The 17,054-nt window shown below is 42.4% G+C and overlaps 1 protein-coding gene across 1 annotated transcript in view; it reads left to right on the top strand.

The window, feature by feature from the left end:
• Window positions 1-17,018, top strand: part of LOC104499077 (tubby-related protein 4-like) — a gene marked incomplete at both ends in the record, with an annotated part of 22,187 nt that extends 5,169 nt beyond the window's left edge. The window contains 7 exons of the mRNA XM_010142541.1: window positions 4,989-5,213; window positions 7,395-7,629; window positions 8,130-8,274; window positions 9,752-9,896; window positions 11,259-11,352; window positions 12,939-13,082; window positions 16,828-17,018. Coding sequence (XP_010140843.1) covers window positions 4,989-5,213; window positions 7,395-7,629; window positions 8,130-8,274; window positions 9,752-9,896; window positions 11,259-11,352; window positions 12,939-13,082; window positions 16,828-17,018 — 1,179 coding nt within the window. The remainder of the gene's footprint in view (window positions 1-4,988; window positions 5,214-7,394; window positions 7,630-8,129; window positions 8,275-9,751; window positions 9,897-11,258; window positions 11,353-12,938; window positions 13,083-16,827) is intronic.
• Between the last annotated feature and the right edge of the window lie 36 nt (window positions 17,019-17,054).

The following is a 17,054-nucleotide window of genomic DNA, read 5'->3' as shown; positions in this document are numbered from 1 at the left end:
GCCTCGGGGGGAGTTTTCTGCCGGCACCGTTCCCCCCAGCCACAGACTGCCCCAGCATGGGTCTTCCTCAGAGTCACAGCCTCTTTCAGGACCTGTCCCGTGAGCCAGAGTGGGCTTCTCCAGGGCCTGCGAATGGACATCCCCACTGTGATGTCTGAGGACTGCCTCTTGCCACAGCTGAAGGGAAATGACTGCTCTGGAATGCCTCTTCCTCACTAACCTGGGTGACCGCAACGTGGAGTCCCTCCCACAGGAGCCAGGCGTCCATGAACTCCTCCAGCTAGCGTGGAGTCTTCTGCCAGCAACAGTTCTCCCAGCCACAGACTGCCCCAGCATGGGTCTTCCTCAGAGTCACAGCCTCTTTCAGGACCTGTCCCGTGAGCCAGAGTGGGCTTCTCCAGGGCCTGCGAATGGACATCCCCACTGTGATGTCTGAGGACTGCCTCTTGCCACAGCTGAAGGGAAATGACTGCTCTGGAATGCCTCTTCCTCACTAACCTGGGTGACCGCATGCTTGTCTCTCCCTCTGTCCTACACTCCTCCAAAGCAAAAGAGACCTCCCAAAGGAAAAGGCTGTTGCCAAACCAGTTTCCTCTGTCAAACATTTATCTGCAGAGGCGCTAACTGGCTCAGCCTTGGCCAGAGGCGGGGCTGAACTGGAGCCAGGGGAGCTATTTGTGAAGCTTCTTACAGGGGCTGCACCAGCAGACCCATCTCCTGCTACCCAAACCCCGCCAGACACAAACCCAACACACTCCCATCTCTGATTCTTACCCAAAAGCTTTCGACCTGCTCATGGCTGTTCTTCAGGGACAGCTCTTCATGCTTTGTTCATTCCTTGCCATAGAGAGCAATGCCTCTGGCCCTCTTTCCTCACCTGTCCCTTCTGAACAGCCTGAAACTTTCACTTCTACGTACCATTCGCTAGATACTATTTTGCAGTTGGGTTCTTCCTCTTGAGAAAAATCCCGCTTGTTGCTGGGCTTTCTGCCCTAGAATACCATTTTTATTTCATGACGAGTGGGAGTCCCAGTGCCAGCAGACAAGCAATTAGTGCAAGCAGCAGACAGACCTCATGCATCAGGATTTCTGAGCTCGAGGCAGGCAGCAATAATCAGCATGAACAGTGTTTTCATTGACTGAACTACACACAAGTGATGAAGGGTATGTACGTTATGTTCTCTCCTGTAAGAGAGACGGATAAGTGGCTTCCAAGAAGCATCCACAGAGCTTGAGCAGGAATATCCATTCCCACGTGCTTTTTGAAGGGGAGGCGGCATCCCAGCTGGGGTTACGGACTTGAGTTGATGTAGCTGACTTTCAAGCACACTGAAAAAAAATGGCAAAAGAGCTTTGTTGGCCGCTTTTTGAGATGTGTTTTCAGTCAATATTTTTCCTGCTAAAATTTCGCTTTTTTTGTCCCTTAGCCAAGTATTTCTAATGTATAATTGTCATAGAGATGAATCCTATCTGTATGTAGAAGTTCAAGGGTTTTTCCAGGGTTTTTTTTCCCCTATGTTTGTATTTAAACCCTGGAATTCATTAAGGTATTTACAGTTTGTGCTGAGATTTTTCAAAACCTGATGGGATTTTTTTGTATGTAAAGCGAGATTAGAAAGTCTCATTAGATGTTACATTTATAGCTGCATTTCATTGTTCCTAGCTGAAAAAAACAGGTGTGCAAACGTGAAAAATAAAACTGTGCTAGAATCTCCTTGTTCATTTTCTAGCAGGTGCAACATAGGTATAAACAACTCTTTTCCTTTTTTTTTTACTGAAATAATGAAAATAACTGGATGCTTTATGAGGAGCAGTACTTTTGCATTGGATGTTGGAGTTCAATTGTTTTTTCTTGGCAGACTTTGGAAGGAAAACCATAGCCAGCTCGTAACTGATGTGCTGCAGTAATTGAGTCATATACATTGTCCTTCAAGGAAAAGAGTGGGGAGTGTAGTTATTGAAAAATATTATTGGAGCAGTACATTAAAGGTCAGGTCAGATCTGGCATTTGGGTGATCTTTTATTTCTCCAAGCCTGTAATGACAGGCTAATATTTCCCTGAACCTCACCTTAAATCTTAGCCCTTCACCGTAAATAAAGGGTTGCTGGATATTAGGCGTGAGGCTTGCTGGGGAGGCTGACCATTCCATAGAAAATGAAGGCAAGACATGTCTGGTCAATCAGTAAGCAGAGACAAACCAAGTATGGTACGAGCGCTTTTTGATGAGACTGAAAACATGAAGATTAAAACGTGAGGTATGTGGGGAGACTAAACGTATGGATGTGGGAGTAGAAATGTCACGGTTTACACACAGTACAGTGCTTGTAGCTACTCTCTGTGTGTATTTAAACATGCACCCACTCACATATTGTTTCCATAAAAATACAGAATATAGACAGAATATAAGGGAATCAGACAATCAGACACATAGAAGATGGCTGAACTATGGTTATCTGTTGGGAAATTGTGGTGAAATCACATGGTGAGGCATTATCTTTTGACTTCTGACTTTCTACTCTTCCCCAGCTCCACAGTGCCATGTTGCCAGAGGTCCCACCCAGCATTTCAAAGCTTCTGAAAAACCTTTTCCTTGAGAATATGTTTAAGATGGCAAAGGTTCTTGCATGGGTGCATCTCTGCTGTGCTCTGCGTGCAGCGGTAACCTGAGGAGAGAAGGGGTTTCCCGTGGCTCTGTTTGGATGCAGAGAGGCCTATCTGGGTGTGATGTATTGCGTTAGACTTCATGCGAGGGCTGCCTGGGTGTGCTGTATTGGGTTACAGTAGGTGGGATATGAGACTTCCGTCGTTTAACTCAATAAATAAGTATTTGTGTGCTGTCACATACTTGTTTGTTCCTTCACCATATTTGTAGGTAAGCTTTAGTTGATGCAAGGTGACCAGAATGATGCAGTTTGGATCCCACAGTAATGCTCAGATAGATAGTTCTGCCCATGCTGGGTTTCAGCCCTTGGGGAAATCAGGGTCACTTCTAGTGGTGCCTTTCTCAGGCTGTCATATACTAGATGTGGCAGGTACCTAACTTGTGTCAGTGCCTTTTCAGTTGCATTTATTTTTCAAGCAGCTTGAACTGTCTCATTTCTGCCAGACAGGATGAGGGCTGAGCCACACTCTCAAATCATGAAAATACCAATCAGTAAGGGATTCTTTATGTGATCTCATCAGGTTAAAGCCTCTGTCCCACAGATTATGGTTATGACAAGCCATGTAATAATTATTGGTGGTACACAAAGGATTACACAATTCTTTTGAAGTTCTCCACTACAAAATGCCTTTAGCAATTACTGCGAAAATCACAAGGTTCGCATGTTGCTGCTTTCTATTTGCTTATCAGTCGGCCTGAAGGTTTTTGCTGCTGTGAAAGCATGTGTGATGGTGGTGCCTAGATGGAACAAAAATTAAGCTGCTTCATTCCTCACATTTTGAAACAAATATTTTCCTTGAAATTTAAATCTAGGATAAGACAACATAGGATGGAAGATCTTTCTCTGAAAAGTTTTTTTGGTTCAACCGTTTATCTTGATGATAGGCATTGATACAGTGCTGTGCAGCTGCATTCTGCTTCATATCATTCACATAAATACATGGTGTCCCAGTTTCTCACCTTTAAACATTTTGAATTTGTAACTGGAGGGAAAGCTTTTTTCCTCAGGCTAGATTAGTAACTTCTGGGCTGATCTAACCCAACGCAGGTATCTAGGTGCCATATTACTAGAGAGGAGTGGGTAAAAGCTACTAGTGATGGTACTCGACCCCTGTCTTCTGTACAGTTAGTTCTTGTTTGGTGCATCTTGTGAAGAGCAAAGATATTCCAAGGAGACCTTGATCTTTCAAGAAGTACATTCATAATTTAGATGAAAAACATGTTTGCTTAAACTTTTGAGTGTCACAGATTGTGAAGAGAACAGAGCCCTTCACAGAAAGGAGTAAACCTTTTGTAGCTCACTGACTACAGCCCTCTGCGCAGTGTTCTTCATGGAGTGAGAGTTGCTTCTTTGTGTCTTTTATTTGTATAGAGGCAGCAGCTTGACGTTCCATACAGTGTGTGTATATATGCAAGTACGGATGCTTGGTAACACAGAAAGCAAGAGATGACACGTACATGCAGCTAACACTTACAAAGGACAAAAGTAATAGTGATAGGGCTAAAAGAGGTCACAACAGACTGGTGCTTTATATGAAAAAGATGGGGTTTAGGAAGAGAGTTTAGAGCACTCCTTACAAGCACAGCTGAGTATTCTCACATGAACTCTTAATGTTCATGCAGCAGGCAATAATGTCCAAAGCAGCGTTTGAGTTGTTTATTGTTATTCTGCTCCACGTTCTGACAGTACCAGTTGCCCCTGACTCATTCTACTTTTACTGTCATGAATTGAAGCATTTCTTGTGTAGACAAGCAGAAGACAAAAGGCTGTTCTCTGTTTTGTTCTTTCACAGTTCAGTTCCTTTGGAAATAGTTCAAGAGGCACTGCACAGCAGAAGACTCCCTGCAAGACAAGAAAACCGATTGGGTTTTGTCCACTAGTTTACTAAGTGTCTCTGGGAATATGATTTAACTTCTCTGTTGTAAAATGTGAGCTGTTACCAATAGATGAGGATTGATTAGGTGACTGAAAGAATCATCTAGATAGGGCATCAGAAGAGCCTGCTTTTTAAACCTGTGTGACTTTAAAGTCACTTATCTAGGTAATGAATTTGATAGACAGTTCCTTGTCTATCTACCTTGTTCCTCAGCTTTAAGTCTAGAGAGTAAAAAGCACTTAATACAAACATCATCCACTCTTCCTAATAGTTTTAGATGTTCACATTCTTCTCCCTTTTTTTGGGTAATAGCAAACACTTCTAAGTTTCTGGAAGAGTTAGGGTGACGTGGTTGGTGCTGAATTCATGTGATCCCTTGCTGTGCAACTGTCTTGGATGGAGAAGGTACAGGCTCTTTTAAAGTTGTATCTTTTTCTTCCCCATGCAGCGTCCCATCATCTCAATCTGTTGGGGTCACAGGGATTCACGCCTGCTGATGGCTTCCGGACCTGCATTATACGTTGTCAGAGTCGAGCACAGGGTCTCCAGTCTGCAGCTGCTGTGCCAGCAGACCATCGCTAGCTGTCTGCGGGATGACAAGGATATCAGCAAACTGACCCTGCCCCCTCGGCTCTGCTCGTACCTCACCACTGCCTTTATACCAACAATCAAGGTAAAAGGAAAGAAACGTGTGTAGGTGAGGAAGAGGAAAGGGCTGCTTGATTTCCTCCCCGTGTGCTCCTAAGTGACAATGGATAAATTAAAAGATACTGTAATTATCATTATTATAATTTTAAAAGCCGATCATTTAGTGCCAATGAAAATGTGAAAAGAAGGTTCACACTCGCCGATCTGCATTGTTCCATGGGGATGGCCTCTCCAAGGACACCCCAAGGGTAAAATAGGCTGGTGAATCACAAAGACTTCTAAAGAAGCTAATGCTGATGATAATACTGTGTCACAGTTACAGGAAAGATTCACAGTGGTAAAACTGTTGCCTCCCTATGAGTCGTGTGAGTCCTTATATTGCCAGGAAAGTTGTACTCTAGACCTGTGGCTGCCCGATTGTTTCTACTGACAGTGAGTTCTGCTAACCTTACTGCTCCAACAGTGCTACGGCAAAATGAACCGGATATTATGCCTTTTCCTGTGCCACTAGCAGAGCCATCTGCGCAACCCCTTTGTTTCATGGTTTTGCCCTCAGTCACATCTCAGGATTTCTGAACTCTTTATCACAGCCTATAAACTAGAGCATTAGCTAGTAAATGCCCTGCATTCATATATTCATGTGTTACATATACTTTGTGTATGTGTTACAGCATTCTCTTGAGCCAGTTTCAGGTCCTTGTTAAAACAATGCAGAGCTAGAATAACTAATTTGAAATCAGTGGAGTTGGCCCAGCTTAACTGGGAACAAATTAAGCCTATAAAATAATGATTCAGCACAGTTTCATTTGGGTAATGCTAATGAGGGCAATTTGCGTGGCCGTGCAACATTTCATTTGCCAGAGAAAAATAAATGTCTTGCCGTAACCATAACTCCTCAATCTCCAAAGATGCAGAGCATTTAACAGACCAGTTCTTTCTAGACTGCCTGCTTCTCCTCAGGATGCTTTCCATGTAGTCCCAGAGCCACCCCTGCCCCTCTCGGGTGACGCTTGCTTGGCTGTTAGAGAAGGGATGGGATGGGATGGGATGGGATGGGATGGGATGGGATGGGATGGGATGGGATGGGATGGGATGGGCAGCAGTTGGCTGTAGCAAGGCCGGGAGCCATGACAGGGATCAGAGGGGCAGTTGCAGTACAGGGTTGCACCGTTGCTGACAACCCTCCTGTCACCTCCTAGAGGGGATGCCAGGGTGGGGAGCATTTGTGGGCTGCATACACAAGAGGCTGACGCAGAACTCCTAGAAGCCACGTGCCTCTGTTGTTTCATGGGTATTTCTGGAGCCTCCTCAGCACTGCTTTATACTTTACCTTATACTTTACCCTGTCTCTCCCCTGGCCACGTACTCCCACCTGCATTGTCAGCCCTGACTGCAGTGCCCTCTTCCTTGCATATGTTCCTCTTCCCCCTCCAGCTTGAGGACTACGTTACAGATCACACCTCAGCCAATATACAGCTTGCCAGATGCCCCTTTTCCCCCCCACTTTTTTCCTTGTAGTTTCATTTTGAAAGAAACGGTGTTGTCTTACATGCATTAGTAGTATTTGTGTCATACAGGCTTTATTGTCCTGGACAAAAGCAGTCCAGCTGTTTTAGGACTAGCTTTTCATGGATTAATATAGTGGGCTGGCAAGCAGGGCACAGTAACCCACCCTGAGCTTTGTACTTGTATTTCTCCACATTGCACGCAAATATGCCCTCAGCAAAGATGGGTCCTGTGCTTGGAAGTGATGTAAGAAGTACAGTCTTCCTCCAGAACTGGCAGGATGGTCGCATAGTGGTATAGCATGTACCAATACTAACCAGCAGTGGGAACCTGGCCAAGTTCGCTTGGAGGGCCAGCAAGTGATTAGACTTAGACTTAAAAAAAGTTTGTGATAGAACTATGACTTGAAGATGGACTTGTTGTCTAATTCAGTGCTCTAACCATAGGTCCAGCCTTCCTTCTTGATGTAACTAATTTTATTTTTCTGCGTACAGGTGCTTTTGACCTAACTAAATAAAACACAGCCACTCTGTCTTGTATGTAGGTCCCGCATAACTCATACAGCAACTTCTACTAATCTTGACCTCCCAAGTTAGAGTTGGGTTCAGATTCAGTTAGTTGTGTTGGGATTGAGTCTTCACCAGAAAAAAAAAAAATAACCTATAAGAAACTTCCTCTTCCCTTCCTTCTTTTAATTAAGCCTCCTATCCCAGACCCAAACAATATGAGAGATTTTGTCAGCTACCCAACAGCTGGTAACGAACGGCTTCACTGCACAATGAAGCGGACAGAAGATGACCCAGAGGTTGGTGGTCCATGTTATACTCTGTACTTGGAATACCTTGGGGGACTGGTGCCTATCCTGAAAGGACGTCGCATCAGCAAGTTGCGGCCAGAGTTTGTCATCATGGATCCTAAAACAGACGGAAAAGCAGGTAGAATTGAATTGTTGCTCTGTGTAAAAAATGATTTAGAAATACTTTAGGTATTACATGCTTAAGAGTTAAAGAAAATCTATATAGGCAACGTGAAAGGTGGTAGCTGATTTTTTTTTTTCCTGATGCAAAAAAATTCTACACTGTGACCTAGGTTCAAGCCTCTGAAATTATACCATGCTCTCTTCTGTTTTACAGAAGGGAACTTCTTCTATTTTGAATAGTGGGGAATAGATTCCCAGTTAGCAGAAATCATTATTTAGTCTCGATTTTGAAGATGATTGAATGCTCTTCAACCCTCTGAATCATGTTCACTTGAGTTTGAACCATTGGAAATTTGGAGTTTATGCTAGGAAGGATGAAGAACAGTTAATTTTCTTTGCATAGTTTTATCTCAACTGCTCCCTGTGGATTGGATTTATGCTTCTGATGACTGATAGTTGTCATTGATAGCAGTTTTCTGAAGCAGCACTTACATTTTCTGGGGCCTGTCTTGATAGATGAAATCTATGGAAACAGCTTGATTTCCACTGTGATTGACAGCTGCAACTGCTCGGACTCCAGCGATATCGAACTAAGCGATGACTGGGCAGCAAAGAAATCTCCCAAAATCAGTCGAGCTAGCAAATCACCCAAACTCCCCAGGTAATAATTTCTTAGATACTTCTTTTCATCCAGGTTTTATCTTCCTGTTCCCCCCTTTCCCCTTCCCATTTTTTCCTCTTCTTTTCTTTTTTAACACTATCTTGACACCTCATAACATTAAAAGCAAACTTCTTTGGGCAGATAGGAGTCTTTTGGAAGAGTGGGGTCCCCTACAGTGTGTAGTTCTGGGGTGATCTCAGAGATGGGTGTTGAGGTGGACTGTGGTGTTGAGGATTCTGGGGCAAAAGGTAATGGAAACAATGGAGCACCGCTCCTCTCAAAGCAGTCTCAAAGAAAGATTTTATAAACTGTCCCATCACTGCCTCTGCCACATGTAAACTCCTGCCACCATAGGATATATTTTGTCCGTCAGCCAGTCTGTGTTATCACCTCCTCTGTGCTTAGAGTCCTTGGCCTAGTTAAAACCTTTATTTCCCCAGGGGTATTTTCAAATTTCTAAGTCCATGCAGAGGTGGCGTAGATCCTGACATAGGTGGCACTGCTGCTGTGGTGGCCTTGCAAGGGAGCCCTGACAAACAGATCTTCCTGAACACTAGGTTGATGAGCTTCTGTAACGATATGCAAAATAAGCTTATTATTCATCTGGTTGCTTTTGTGCCAGCTCTTCACCATATTCATTATGTGCATAGACAGAACGCTTCACTTGTGCAGAGCCTCACTGGTGTCTGTGGTGCTTTTCATAGGCACCAACATCTATCTGCCAGCTTCATGTTATGGGATCAAGGCCCTGATGTCTTCTAGCTGCAGCTGATGCTTTTCCAAACACCTTATATTATGAGCTTGTCCTAGTATGAGGCAAAGCAAACGCATCCCTTTGTATGTGAACGTAATGTGTGAAATAGCAAAGTTTTAGCTTAGTAGTAATTGACAAAAGAACCATCAGTTCCTGAGCCTAAAACTGAAATGCTACAAAAAATACAACTATCCTTGGTTTCCTGAGACTGTGCTTTTGAAACATCTCTTCTGTTTATTACTTTTTCTACCAGTGAACTTGATCTTCTATTCATGACTCTGTTTATATAGCGGGAGGTAGGAATAACTTTTGGGCTGACAAAGTTTGTAGAGCCTACTGTTTGCTCTACTAACATGGAGATCTGCCAGCTGAGGCATCGTGTTTCAGTTTCTTCAGGCTTTGCTCAAAGTCTGCAGAGCTGAAATAGCTCAGTCCTACACCTTTTTATGGATTAGTGGAGGATATATTGTATCTAGCAGAACTGCTGTAGGCTTTGTTGAATGAATTGGAAAGCATCCAGTCAGAGTTACTGCGTGTCAGGCCTTATATATCTTTAAAATTTACCTGTAACTCTCCATCCTCATCCTGTAGACTCTACAGTCTTCATTAGTTGCTTAGAGGACATCATACCAGTTGTCTTCATTACATCTTCACATTTGAAGACATTAATTTTGTGAATTTTTGTATTCCTGTCGATGATTCTAATTATTGCTTTATGTGCAGAATCAATATAGAAGCTCGCAAATCTCCAAAGATGTCACGAGCTGCACAGGAGATATCGAGATCGCCAAGGTTACCAATAAGGAAACCTTCTATTGGTTCCCCAAGCTTAACCCGAAGAGAGTTTCCATTAGAAGATATTACTCAGGTATTGTGCACTTTGTTAACAGACCTGAGTCCAGATGCATCTCCTTCCGGAGGCTGAAAGTTGTAATATAGATGCGATGGTCAACAATAAAAATTTTTCATTTAGTTACAGTGAATAGGTAGAACAACTAGAGAATTGCATCCTCCAGTTCAGTGTTAGTGTTTGAAAGTGTCAGTGGAATATCAGACATTGCTTGATAAATACTGGCACCACTAACTTTTGTCAGTGAGAATTCCTGTAAGAGGTTTTATGCTAGATTGTGTTGTTGGCTGTTTGCAAGTGTATGTGAAAATGCTTCTTTTTCAGTTTCTCAGAGCTGTCCTAATGCCACCATAGTGCTCTGCTTTGCTAGGAATTGCAGAGATAAGAAAATGCTTGCTTCAGAGGGCCACGTATTCCCTGTTTCATAGTTCATACAATCATAGAATGTTTTGGGTTGGAAAGGACCTTTAAAGGTCGTCTACTGCAACCCCCCTGCAGTGAGCGGGGATGTCTTCAACTAGATCAGGAACATGGAATGACCTTAATTGAAAGGAAGGTGAGGAATTAGCACTTGTGCTCTTTGTGGTGTTTGTGACCCGTGGGTAAAATGAAACATAGCAGGCTGTAGAACTGTCTGGGTTTCATACTTTATTAATACCAGCCTGCGTTCTTTTAATTCTGTTCTGTTTTGTTTCAGATGGTGTTTTCTGCTCTGTCTTTTTATTTTTTCCTTTATATTGAAACACGCTAGATCACTTACATAGCAATGGTGGATGGGGCTAAAAGTCCTTTGAAAAGGGCAGGAGAAGCTTAGATCCTGCCCCTGATATTGGGAGTGTAACTCTTGGCCTTTGAGAAAATGTCTTGGTCTTTCAGACCCATAATTTGATTACCATGGAAGCAGTGGTTTGGGAAGCTGCTGTGGAAGCTCCAGGAAAAATATGTTTGTCGTTATGAGGAATTGATTTTTGTCCTATTTGTTGTTCTATAAAATGATTTGTAAGTATAGGATCGAAGGGCAGGGTGTATTACTTTCTGAAATACAGAATAGCCACACACGTTTTGTGCAGGAGAAGCAACCATCTGAAAACAGACCTATTCTCACTAAGCAGCCTTCATGTCGTTCAGCTCTTCAACATCTTTAATCAGCCTGTGTGGCTGCTGTAGGTGTCGTTTCCGATGGTGTTCAGATATCAAAATGAGCCTTCTTAATGAGTGGGTATAACAGTTGCTAGATAAGCACATTAGGCTGTTTCAGTAAAATGAAAAGAGAAGCTGAAATTGTGTTATCACTTGCCATAGCTTGATTGCTCTGCAGTTTTTTATTAGAGCTTGATACAGGTTTTATTAGGTGAAAGTAATCTTGTTTTTGCTTTGCAGCACAACTACCTTGCTCAGGTCACATCTAATATCTGGGGAACCAAATTTAAAATTGTGGGTTTGGCTGCTTTCCTACCAACTAACCTTGGTGCAGGTAAAAGTAAACTATTGATTTTTTACATGTCGAACTCTTTCTAACGAACTCTTTCTAAACAACGAACTTATACCATGTGATTGATTTTAAGTAATCGAAAGGCTTTTTTAACAAAGCACTTCTTTTCTGTGGACAGTAGGAATTAGATTTTACAAAATTCATTGTAGCTGAAAGAGATCAAAATCTACAAATACAATAATGAGATGATCAATGAAATGTTAAAAGTCTCATCTGTAATAAAAAGATTAATAGTCAGTTTATTTGAATAAAGGCCAAATGAATAAAGATAATTTTTGCAAGAGGACTATAAAAATCGTAAGTTTTAAGTTACTGTAATAGAAATATTTTTTTAGAGTCAGATTTTTGTAGTCATTTAGCTACTGATTATACCAAAATAATGTTAAAAAAAAGCTTTTGCAGCATCATGGTCAAGATTCTTCTTATCATATGGTTCTCTGGCTGGAGCATCAGTAAATTGGTAGCCTTCGTTAAAACTAGCGGTTATCTAGTCTCTTCACCCTTTTTTGGGTAGGCCAATTCTGTGTAGACAGTCCTGTGGAAAGGAGGAGGCTAAATGAAGAACAGGGTATACCTTGCAGAACTGAGCTCTGAACTGAAATATTAGTGCAAGTATAGGAGTTTTATGAGCTTTGGGGAAAACCTATTTTTTCCTGCACTGTGTTACAGAGTTAGATCAGGCCTACGTAACGATGCCCTGGATGCAGCATTAGTTAAATAGATACCCTTTGATTACTGTCAGACAAGAGTCCCAACTATTGGGGAGATAACCTTCACGGGCCCAGCCTCTAGGCAGAAGTTGTCCTCTCAGGATGTTGTCACCCTGGGGACAATCAGTGCTACTACTATAGGGCAGTGGTACCTTCTACTTATGGAGTGTTCCAGAAACCCTCAGGTTTGTTCCAGCCGCTTTTTCTCAAGTAATTTATGACTTTCTGACATCTGCATTTGGAATGGTTGTCAAAAATAGCGTAAAAATGACCCTACTGGGTCAGGTCAGAGGTCATTCTAATTCTCTCATTGTCAGTGACAGATAGCTAGGGAAGGATGTAAGTGTAGAATAAGTGTATAGTGATACTTCCTTCAGATGTTCTCCTGGTGACCAGTGGTTTGGGTCCCAGGGACTTGCTGAGCCAGGAGAGGTTTCTTTGTATGTAGTAACCCTCAACAGATTTCCTTCCTGAGAGCTCTACAGTTTTCCCCTAAACTCATATAAGCTGGTAGCATGCTGTGGTGAAGAGTTCCAAAAGTAGAATGGAAAACTTACTTTCCTTCCATAAAAATAGAATACAAGATGAAGTAATTATTTCTACAGATTAACTGCAGAGATGCTGCTGCTACTTTAAAAGAAATAGCTGAAAGTAACAATCTTTCTTATCCTGTTTATGTGAAGTGTTACATAGTGATTTGGCTGAAAATGGCCCATACATGCATTTGTCGATTAATACATTTAAATAAAAATAGTGATAGCCCTTCTGTCTGCTTTGAATTGATTCTTTCTCGGCTTTAGATGCTCTTTGTGTAACAGGTTGGGGTTTTTTTAATTTCTTGTTATACTCTTTCTCCAGTAATATATAAAACCAGTTTGCTGCATCTGCAGCCCAGGCAGATGACAATATATCTCCCAGAAGTGCGGAAGATTTCAATGGACTACATTAACCTGCCTGTTTTTAATCCAAATGTTTTCAGCGAAGATGAAGATGATTTACCAGGTAAGGAGCGGCTGGAGGTCTGCCATTTTATGGGTTAAGCTAGATGGAGGACAGATCACTCGTGTCACTGGCCCCCCCTAGTTACACACACAAATCAAAATCCCTTTGTCTGACGGGGTCCTGTAGGACTGAATTAGAATAAGGTTAGTACGTATTATGGATACTGTTTTCTAAACTATGTGTAAAATATAATCCATATCGAGTTCCTCAGAAAATTAATCATCCTCTATGAATTCTGCATGGACCGAAGCCTTACATTCTGCATCTTAGTAGGACAGAATTGTAGTGTTTTGGAAACCCAAAAGGGTGTGTGACCTGATGGCAGCAAAACACAGCCTGCTGACAGGAGCTTGGTTTGGAGGGCAGGTTCCCACAAAACTCAGGCGCCTTTGAGAAGTGATAAAAGTCCATCTGGATGGTTATCAATACCAAGTCTTACAGAGAGGCTAATATAATAAAGGAGTCTATAAACAAGGGGGATTGGGAAGAATTTCTCATTTCACTGGGATGTAAGGCAGCAGAAGATGCAGGCAGTGCAGGGTGGGCTTGAGTGCAGGTGACGTGAATGCGACAGGTCAAAGGGACAGGAAGTACTCAGGACATTCTCCAATAATAATACTTAAAAAATCATCATGCCAATAAAATTAATAAATAATAGATAAGATTAATTATTACGTTTTTAGAATTTTCACATCAGTGAGGGATTCCTGTTGCCAGGTCACAGATTTTTGGAACTGGAGGAGTGGCTGACATGCCAGAACCCTTTAGGGAAGAAGGAATATAAGAACTGCAAAGCAACTACAGGCTTGTGCTAGAGTTTATTGAAATAAAGGGAAATACTTCCATTATTTCAGACCAAGGCTTTGACTGCTGAAAGCACCAAACCAAAATAGAGACATTGAAGATTGTATATGTATTATGCATGGGAAGCAGTCAACATTTTCTATTATGAAACATGGTCCAAGCTGGCAGAAGGTAATACAGAAATTAAATAGAAAAGAAGTTAATAGAAAGTTTTTGCATCTGTTCCTGAAAATTGGATTAGGTCTGCAATATCAATTCCTTTATAGTATTAAGAGAGCTAAAGTGGTAATCAGAATTGCAGGTTGGTGAGCACCATATAAATACAAGGAGAATTGTCAGTGGGTTTTGTTACAGCTCTGAGAAAGCTAGTAAGACAATCATACTCCCCTGGTCCTCCATAAAAGCCATCCTCCTCTTGTCCACTTTTTTCTTTCTAGTTTCTTCTGAAAATTCATTTCTGACTTAGCAAGTGGAGGCTACTTAAATCTTCAAAAACATTATTGGGGATATCCTTCCTTAAAGCCTGCGCATAAAGGAAAAAATGGGAAAAAATATTGCTGTGTAAATAATGATTACATAACATGGCAGAAAGCTGCTTTGGGGCAGTGGCACGTCTGTAGTGAGGTACTCTTGGGACAGGTGCTTTTTAATGTAGAGATTTCGCAAGGCAAATGGGTAATTAATTGATTTGACTTGCAAGTTATGCAAACAAATCAATTAAAACCATTGGATATTTAAACACTTTTCGATATTAATCAACACTGCAACAAACGAGATTTTGTTTGATAAGGCACTTAAAACCCATGGCAGCAACATTCTGGGTTGCTCAAGCCAAGCCAACAATTAAACCTCAAGCTCTGGCGGGTGAATTTGCTTACCTGCAGGCATCAGGATGGAAGCACCACCATGCTGCCTTAGGGTCAGTTAAGTTTAGCTGTTGGTTTTCTTCTAAAGGAATGAACAGAACTACCACAAAAATTTTCCGGATCCATCCCTACACCTACCACATTCATGACTGATGCTGAAAGAAGCCTAATGCTATTGAAAATTTAATTGTAGGGCATAGGTAGATGATTAGAATTTTAATTAGAAACTAATTAGAAGCCGAGCAGTGGCTGGAGGAGTCCTGACTAATGGATCTCTTGCCTGATCTGGTCTTGCAAATCAGAGGTCTCCACAGAATTTGGCATGCTTGAATGATGCTGGATATGACTCTAGGATCCTGGATATTACTCTAGCCTCTTTTTCTCCCATAAACCTGCTGATGCAACTCTGTTATCATTATCCATGGCTTTTATACAGGAAAACTAATAAAGAATCTTCAAGATTCTTAGGAGTTTTAATATAGTAATTACTATTTCCCCTCATTATTATGTTTTGTTCCTTCTTATCTTGACTTCTGCACCTGTACTTGTTTCCAGTGTCCTCATTTCCCTGCCGCACTCCAGCTTTTCAGTGGTAGTTCCTGTTGGAATCACCCTCACCAGCTTTTGCAAAAGGAAGTGCAAGCAATTGCACATCCTCTATGCTTCTGTTTAAAATCATCAAAATTGCTTCTTGCCTCACTGTCCCTTGTTCACCACCACTTTTCCTGTATATGTTTGCTTCTTTTCCCATTTCTGATTGCAGCCTGTCCAAACACTGATGCTGAGTTTACCCTGACTACACTACCCGCTTCTTGAATCTTTCTGGCTTCCCCTCTATTTCCTCACATCTTTTCCTTACAAATTTTTTCCAAGAACTTTTATCTTTTGTGTGTATGTCTTTGTAAAACATTCCTCTCTCTTTTTTTCATCTTCCTTCTTTTTGTGTTACTGGTTGCTTTGTCACCCACTATACTCAAGAGATAATAATACTCCCCTTTTCCCAGCTGTCGTCCAGAAACTCTCCAGTTTTCCTAAGCTCATTGAGTCTGGGGCCATTAGTCCAGGTCTTTGACTTTTTCCTCCACTACTACTTCTTTTTTTTTTTTTTTTTTTTTTTTTTTTTTTTTTTTTTTTTTTTTTTTTTTTTTTTTAATGACAACAAACATCCAAGTCAAAAGTCATAACTGCTGTCAGATCAAGGCAGGCTTGAGGAGCATCATTTCATCTTCCTCCTGAAGCTGGGTTCATCATGACACAGTGACACCTGGCTGGCTCAAGACATTTTTGTGCTCCACCATCCAGCAGCAGTAGCCTTAGAGGAAGCCAGTAGGCCACAGTAGTGGTCGTAGGACTAGAGACAAATAAGAGGAGGCAGCAACCATAGGTCTGTGAGTGGTTTTTCCTTTCTGTTTTTTCTTGGTGTATTTAGTATCAAAAAAACTTCCCTGAAGACTAGTGAGTCCTGATTCAGCAAAACTTTTGTTGATTTGAGTAGGAGTAGTTCAGCTGGTAAGTGAATGGTAATTCAGACCCATCAGATAAACTTGCTCTGTGAAAGTCCACGGGAATCGTAGTGTAGACTGAAAGTGAGCTCTGAGCTTTACCTCTGAAGCATCACTCCGAAGGAGTTACTTTGGAGTTGTCCACCAGCTGTTACAAAGGGGATCAGTAGAGACAGTAAAGTGGAATGACAAAGTACAAAAGATGTGCAGTGTTGTTCTCTTCTAACTAGCTTTAGAAAACATTTTTTTCCCCAGTTTCTGAATTTTATGTCAACACTGCCATGAACTTTTCCCATTAAACATTTTGTGCGACTCGCATGTCTTCCACAAGTGCTGAAGAAAACCCCCCAAATATGTGAAATGCTGCTTTAGGAAAATTCTCTATTTTAGTGCCTATTACCCCACCACTTGCCTGACTGCTGCAGTCAGCAAAGGCTCGTGGCCTCTCGCCCCTCCAGAGTGGGGGCTGGGGCAGTCCCACAGCATAGGCCTTACCACCGCCATCGTGTGCGCGGGGCATGCGGGACAGAGGAGGCCGAGGTGGCGGGTGACACACTGTGTTGTTTGTTGCAGTGCCCGGCGCCCCCGGTGTCCCCGCCAGCAGCCCACCGTGCACCGTGAACATCCCCATCGCCCCCATTCACAGCTCGGCCCAGGCCATGTCACCCACGCAGAGCATCGGCCTGGTCCAGTCGCTGTTGGCCAATCAGAACGTGCAGCTGGATGTGCTGGCCAATCCACCGGCGGAAGCGGGGGGCGAGGGGGCGGGACCCTTCCCGGGGGCACCGGGCCGCTTTCCC

The sequence above is a fragment of the Buceros rhinoceros genome, unplaced genomic scaffold (assembly GCF_000710305.1).
Source record: "Buceros rhinoceros silvestris isolate BGI_N320 unplaced genomic scaffold, ASM71030v1 scaffold23490, whole genome shotgun sequence".
NCBI lineage: Eukaryota > Metazoa > Chordata > Aves > Bucerotiformes > Bucerotidae > Buceros > Buceros rhinoceros.
Note: the sequence above shows the minus strand (reverse complement) of the source record. Positions and strands in the feature narration are given on the sequence as shown.